This window comes from Oncorhynchus mykiss, chromosome 26, assembly GCF_013265735.2.
Source record: "Oncorhynchus mykiss isolate Arlee chromosome 26, USDA_OmykA_1.1, whole genome shotgun sequence".
Lineage (NCBI taxonomy): Eukaryota > Metazoa > Chordata > Actinopteri > Salmoniformes > Salmonidae > Oncorhynchus > Oncorhynchus mykiss.
In genome coordinates this window covers 50,701,888-50,709,879 of record NC_048590.1, presented here as the reverse complement: position 1 = coordinate 50,709,879, position 7,992 = coordinate 50,701,888, and the positions used below count along the sequence as shown (strand labels likewise).

At 44.8% G+C, this 7,992-nt stretch overlaps 1 protein-coding gene across 1 annotated transcript in view; it reads left to right on the top strand.

Annotated features, from left to right (window-relative positions):
- Positions 1–6,986: 6,986 nt before the first annotated feature.
- Positions 6,987–7,992, top strand: part of LOC110511254 (leucine-rich repeat and immunoglobulin-like domain-containing nogo receptor-interacting protein 1-B) — a 35,687-nt gene continuing 34,681 nt past the window's right edge. Inside the window, exon 1 of the mRNA XM_036964160.1 lies at positions 6,987–7,270. Coding sequence (XP_036820055.1) covers positions 7,259–7,270 — 12 coding nt within the window. The 5' untranslated portion in view covers positions 6,987–7,258. The remainder of the gene's footprint in view (positions 7,271–7,992) is intronic.

Here is a 7,992-nt window from a genome sequence, read left to right as displayed (position 1 = left end):
TTTTCTTAAATCTATTTTCTTTAAACTGCATTGTTGGTTAAGAGCTTGTAAGTAAGCTTTTCACGGTAAGGTCTGTTGTATTCGGCACATGTGACAAACACAATTTGATTTGATAGACACAGGAAACTGTGGCGTGTGAACAACCCAACAATGTTGCAGTTCTTGACACAAAAGGCGCCGAGGTTTTTCGTCTTTCCCATTCACCCTCTGAATGGCACACATTCACAATCCATGTCTCAAGGCTACACTGGTTGAAGTGGATTTAACAAGTGACATCAATAAGGGATTACAGCTTTCATCTGGTCAGTCTATGTCATGGAAGGAACAGGTGTCCTTAATTATAATGTACATGTCTAATCGATAGTGAAGAACTACCGTGACCAGTCGATAAGATCTGAAAAAAAAAATGTTGGAGTTTCATTTCATTTATCCCCCTCATGTTCCCATCACATCAGACATGTTTACACCATTAGACTTGTGATAATCGATAGCAGGGGAATTCAAATCTGGAGTACTGCTGGATATGGACCGGTTCCGTAACCAGACGCTGGGAGACGGGAAGCAAGGACGGGGTGAGGATTTAATAATAAATAGACATTAAAATAAACATGAACAGCGTCTGGAGATGAGAAACAAAACAACATCAATGCAAACACAGGAACGAAACTGAGGAAGTGACAGATATAAGGGAGGCAATCAATGACGTGATGGAATCCAGGTGAGTCCGATGAAGCGCTGGTGCGCTTAATGATGGTGACAGGTGTGTGTAATGATGAGCAGCCTGGTGACCTTCGAGCACCAGAGAGGGAGAGAGGGAGCAGACGTGACAGTAACCCCCCTCTAAGGGCGCCACCTGGCGTCCTACCTGGGTGAGCCCGACGGGCCGGCTGAGGCGTGGGAGCCCGACGAGCCGGCTGAGGCATGGGAGCCTGACGAGCCGGCTGAGGCATGGGAGCCTGACGAGCCGTCTGAGGCATGGGAGCCTGACGAGCCAACTGAGGCATGGGAGCCTGACGAGCCGACTGAGGCATGGGAGCCTGACGAGCCGTCTGAGGCATGGGAGCTTGACGAGCCGTCTGAGGCATGGGAGCCTGACGAGCCGTCTGAGGCATGGGAGCCTGACGAGCCGTCTGAGGCATGGGAGCCTGACGAGCCGTCTGAGGCATGGGAGCCTGACGAGCCGTCTGAGGCATGGGAGCCTGACGAGCCGTCTGAGGCATGGGAGCCTGACGAGCCGTCTGAGGTGCGGGAGCCTGACGAGCCGTCTGAGGCATGGGAGCCTGACGAGCCGTCTGAGGTGCGGGAGCCTGACGAGCCGTCTGAGGTATCCCCGGTTGCTTCGGCAGAGGCACCCGGACCCGACGTCACCCATCCAAAAATAAAAAAGACATAAAACATTCCCCGGTGACAGGTGTGCGTAACGATGAGCAGCCTGGCGACCTTGAGCGCCAGAGAGTGGGAGCGGGAGCAGACGTGACAGGATATCTGTTCAACCTGAAACTGAATTGCACCCACCTGGGGTCCCTGGTCTAAATCAGTCCCTGATTACACGAGGAAAACAAAAAGAAGCAGTGGAACGAACTGGCTTCCATGTCCAGATTTGAATTTGAGGGGTCTAAAGTACACCACGGTGGTCATTTAATGATTTACTTTATAAAACAGCATAATGACATACCATGTAATGTAGCACCTCTCTTACTCTACGTCTCTGCTTGATACTGTAGCAAAGCAGAACGTCTATTAGATTCTAATAAAGAGTTTGGAGTTGAAATGTTCATGACATTCTGATTGCAATTCTTCCTCTAGTCATATTCCCATCAGATTAGATATGTTTACATCGTTAGACTTCTGACGGTCTGTAGACCATGATTTATTATTGACTCTATCAAACAGCCACAGTGCAGTTTGCAAACCAGTTCATCTAGAAGGTAATATCTACATATAGCTCCATAAATAAACTGAAATATATTCTGTAGTGAACTGTGGGGTCAGAAGGCTTGCTGTGAGGAAAGTGTGTCTCTCAGCCACTGAATACACTGGCACTTTTAGATTGTTTCTGTTGATGTTTACACTAGTGTTTCTGTTGATGTTTACACTAGTGTTTGTTTGTGTTGATTTTTACACCAGTGTTTATGTTTCTGTTGATGTTTACACTACTGTTTCTGTTGATGTTTACACTAGTGTTTGTTTGTGTTGACGTTTACACCAGTGTTTCTGTTTCTGTTGATGTTTACACTGGTGTTTATGTTTCTGTTGATGTTTACACTGGTGTTTGTGTTTATGTCTGTGTTGATGTTTACACTAGTGTTTATGTTTACACTGGTGTTTTTGTTTGTGTTGATGTTTACACTGGTGTTTATGTTTGTGTTGATGTTTACACTAGTGTTTCTGTTGATGTTTACACTAGTGTTTCTGTTGATGTTTACACTACTGTTTGTTTGTGTTGATGTTTACACCAGTGTTTGTGTTTCTGTTGATGTTTACACTGGTGTTTATGTTTATGTTTGTGTTGATGTTTACACTAGTGTTTATGTTTGTGTTGATATTTACCCTAGTGTTTATGTTTGTGTTGATGTTTACTCTAGTGTTCATGTTTGTGTTGATATTTACCCTAGTGTTTATGTTTGTGTTGATGTTTACTCTAGTGTTCATGTTTGTGTTGATGTTTACTCTAGTGTTCATGTTTGTGTTGATATTTACCCTAGTGTTTATGTTTGTGTTGATGTTTACTCTAGTGTTTATGTTTGTGTTGATATTTACTCTAGTGTTTGTTTGTGTTGATGTTTACACTGGTGTTCATGTTTGTGTTGATATTTACCCTAGTGTTTATGTTTGTGTTGATGTTTACCCTAGTGTTTATGTGTGTGTTGATGTTTACTCTAGTGTTTATGTTTGTGTTGATATTTACTCTAGTGTTTATGTTTGTGTTGATGTTTACACGGGTGTTTATGTTTGTGTTGATATTTACCCTAGTGTTTATGTTTGTGTTGATGTTTACCCTAGTGTTTATGTTTGTGTTGATGTTTACTCTAGTGTTCATGTTTGTGTTGATGTTTACTCTAGTGTTTATGTTTGTGTTGATATTTACTCTAGTGTTTATGTTTGTGTTGATGTTTACACGGGTGTTTATGTTTGTGTTGATATTTACCCTAGTGTTTATGTTTGTGTTGATGTTTACCCTAGTGTTTATGTGTGTGTTGATGTTTACTCTAGTGTTTATGTTTGTGTTGATATTTACTCTAGTGTTTATGTTTGTGTTGATGTTTACTCTAGTGTTTGTTTATGTTAATATTTACCCCAGTGTTTATATTTGTGTTGATGTTTACTCTAGTGTTTGTTTATGTTGATATTTACCCCAGTGTTTATATTTGTGCTGATGTTTACTCTAGTGTTTATTGTTATCTACAAACCGTACCCGCCCTCCAAAACCTCTGCCAAAAAGCCTTCATCCAATGTGTTGTAGACATATCTACCCCCCACACAACACCTCAACCTCAAACTCCCAACACCAACTATCATAAACATGCTCCCTAACCCCCATGCCATCAATACCCGCCTCCTACAGTACCAACCAACCAACCCCCTGGTAATTGGAATGTTAATCTCAAACAAACACACACTGCCCTGAATCTCTTTTATCAATCCCTACCAGTCTGTGTGCCCCAAAACTACTCACAACCACCCACCCTTCACCTCAAGAACCTTGTGTCTCTCATTGCCTCCCAGGCAGCACTTCAGTGATCTGCCTGCCTGCCTTCCTGTCACACTCCAAAGGTCCACGTGCCTCATGATTACTGTTCTATGTATAATAGGTAGCATTCATCATCCACTAGTGACAGGAAATGATGGAGGAGTCTGGGGCACGGAATAAAACCCAGCGCCAGAGCACTAATCTCTTCTGCTCCTCTTTTCTTTCTCTGTTAATACAATGACATGCTCATATTCCTCCCATTAACACACTCATCCCCACTCCACTAATACAATGACATGCTCATATTCCTCCCATTAACACACTCATCCCCACTCCACTAATACAATGACATGCTCATATTCCTCCCATTAACACACTCATCCCCACTCCACTAAATACAATGACATGCTCATATTCCTCCCATTAACACACTCATCCCCACTCCACTAATACAATGACATGCTCATATTCCTCCCATTAACACACCCATCCCCACTCCACTAATACAATGACATGCTCATATTCCTCCCATTAACACACTCATCCCCACTCCACTAATACAATGACATGCTCATATTCCTCCCATTAACACACTCATCCCCACTCCACTAATACAATGACATGCTCATATTCCTCCCATTAACACACTCATCCCTACTCCACTAATACAATGACATGCTCATATTCCTCCCATTAACACACCCATCCCCACTCCACTAATACAATGACATGCTCATATTCCTCCCATTAACACACTCATCCCTACTCCACTAATACAATGACATGCTCATATTCCTCCCATTAACACACTCATCCCCACTCCACTAATACAATGACATGCTCATATTCCTCCCATTAACACACTCATCCCCACTCCACTAATACAATGACATGCTCATATTCCTCCCATTAACACACTCATCCCCACTCCACTAATACAATGACATGCTCATATTCCTCCCATTAACACACTCATCCCCACTCCACTAATACAATGACATGCTCATATTCCTCCCATTAACACACTCATCCCCACTCCACTAATACAATGACATGCTCATATTCCTCCCATTAACACACCCATCCCCACTCCACTAATACAATGACATGCTCATATTCCTCCCATTAACACACTCATCCCCACTCCACTAAATACAATGACATGCTCATATTCCTCCCATTAACACACTCATCCCCACTCCACTAAATACAATGACATGCTCATATTCCTCCCATTAACACACTCATCCCCACTCCACTAATACAATGACATGCTCATATTCCTCCCATTAACACACTCATCCCCACTCCACTAATACAATGACATGCTCATATTCCTCCCATTAACACACTCATCCCCACTCCACTAAATACAATGACATGCTCATATTCCTCCCATTAACACACTCATCCCCACTCCACTAATACAATGACATGCTCATATTCCTCCCATTAACACACTCATCCCTACTCCACTAATACAATGACATGCTCATATTCCTCCCATTAACACACTCATCCCCACTCCACTAATACAATGACATGCTCATATTCCTCCCATTAACACACTCATCCCTACTCCACTAATACAATGACATGCTCATATTCCTCCCATTAACACACTCATCCCCACTCCACTAATACAATGACATGCTCATATTCCTCCCATTAACACACTCATCCCCACTCCACTAATACAATGACATGCTCATATTCCTCCCATTAACACACTCATCCCCACTCCACTAATACAATGACATGCTCATATTCCTCCCATTAACACACTCATCCCCACTCCACTAATACAATGACATGCTCATATTCCTCCCATTAACACACTCATCCCCACTCCACTAATACAATGACATGCTCATATTCCTCCCATTAACACACTCATCCCCCCTCCACTAATACAATGACATGCTCATATTCCTCCCATTAACACACTCATCCCTACTCCACTAATACAATGACATGCTCATATTCCTCCCATTAACACACTCATCCCTACTCCACTAATACAATGACATGCTCATATTCCTCCCATTAACACACTCATCCCCACTCCACTAATACAATGACATGCTCATATTCCTCCCATTAACACACTCATCCCCACTCCACTAATACAATGACATGCTCATATTCCTCCCATTAACACACTCATCCCCACTCCACTAATACAATGACATGCTCATATTCCTCCCATTAACACATTCATCCCCACTCACATCCCTACAGTAAAGTGTGGGGATATAGAAGTTCATTTGTTACATTGTTGCCCCTGTTTTAGGATAGCACCCACCCCCCTGCCTGTCTGTCTCCTTACCCCTTCCTTGTTTTAAGATAGCACCCCCTACCTCCCTCCCTCTCTGTCTCCCTACCTCCCTCCCTCTTTCTTTCCATCTCTCACCTTCTCTGTCTCCCTACCTCCCTCCCTCCCTCTATGTCTCCCTACCTCCCTCTCTGTCTCGCTACCTACCTTCCTCCCTCCCTCCCTCCCTCCCTCCCTCTCTGTCTCCCTACACCTTCCCTCTTTCTTTCCATCTCTCACCCTCTCTGTCTCCCTACCTCCCTCCCTCCCTCTCTGTCTCCCTACCTCTTCCCTCTCTGTCTCCCTCTCTGTCTCCCTACCTCCCTCTCTGTCTCCCTACCTACATTCCTCCCTCCCTCTCTGTCTCCCTCTCTGTCTCCCTACCTACATTCCTCCCTGTCTCCCTCTCTGTCTCCCTTCCTCCCTCCCTCTCTGTCTCCCTACCCCCCTCTTTTGTCTCCTTCTCTGTCTCCCTACCTCCCTCTCTGTCTCCCTACCTACATTCCTCCCTCCCTCTCTGTCTCCCTACACCTTCCCTCTTTCTTTCCATCTCTCACCCTCTTCTACATATCCTTTTTTGATCTTCCTCTATCCCCATCTTCCTCTATCCCCATCTTCCTCTATCCCCATCTTCCTCTATCCCCATATTCCTCTATCCCCATCTTCCTCTATCCCCATCTTCCTCTATCCCCATCTTCCATTATTCATTTTATTTTTCACTTTTATTTTTCACATTCTGTCTTTCACAACCCTCTTTCTGCAGCTCCCCAGCTAATTTGAATCAAGCTGGAAATGGGGACGTTCAAGTAAACAGCATAACATATCGCCAATGCAATCAGAGAGCATCCCTCCCTCCCTCCCTCCCTCCCTCCCTCCCTCCCTCCCTCCCTCCCTCCCAATGCATTGCAGCTCCTCCCTGCACCTTGCTCAGCAGCGGCCCCTCCCTCTATCTCTCTCCCCTCTCCCACTCTCTGTCTCACTCAGCTCGGTGCAGCATGTATGTTAGAGTGTCTGAGACACCGGAGCCTGTGTTTACATGCAAGCCTATCAGTGGAGGTGGATTTAGAGCATCTGGAGGACCCAGGCATCTCCCATGCTCCTCACCGGGGACTCACCTCCTTTTATCTCGCCTCGGGTATCCCATTTCTCCCTTTGAATCCTCCTTTCAATGGCCTCTTCAATCTCTGCCCTGCTCTCTGAGGCATTTTGGATTTCCTTGGCAACGTGGAGCAGCTTAAATTAGAATTCTGTGCATGACGGTCCTGGTAAGTAGCCTCCTCTGTCTGTTCTGTGGGTTTCCAGCACTGAGCCATAGAGGCAGGCTCATCATGGTGCATTGGTGGGGCAGAATTGTCAGGAAAATATTTGTCTGGACAAATGGTACGTATTGAAAGGGGGAAAGGGAGAGCGAGAGAGAGAGAGAGAGAGAGGGAGGGAATGTTCAATGATCATTCTACTGAATAGGATTCAGGACCAGGTTTGTTCTGTCACCTGGATGCTGCCATTTATTTAAATGTGTAAGAGCATACATGTTGGCTACTGTGTGTGTGTGTATGGTGTGCGTGTGTGTGTGAGTGTGTGTGTGTGTGTGTGTGTGTGTGTGTGTGTGTGTGTGTGTGTGTGTGTGTGTGTGTGTGTGTGTGTGTGTGTGTGTGTGTGTGTGTGTGTGTGTGTGTGTGTGGTATGTGTGTGTATGTATGGTGTGTGTGTGTGTGTGTGTGTGCGTGTGTGTGTGTATGGTGTGTGTGTGTGTGTGTGTGTGTGTTTGCATATGTGCACCAGTTTGTACCTGTATGTTGTGTGTGTACAGTGTGTCTGTGTACAGTGTCTGTGTGTGAGTGCGTGGTGTCTGTGTGAGTGTACGATGTGTCTATGTGTGTGTACGGTGTGTTTGTGTATGTGCACGGTGTGTTTGTGTGTGAGTACGATGTGTTTGTGTGTGAGTACAGTGTGTTTGTTTGTGTGTACGGTGTGTTTGTGTGTGTGT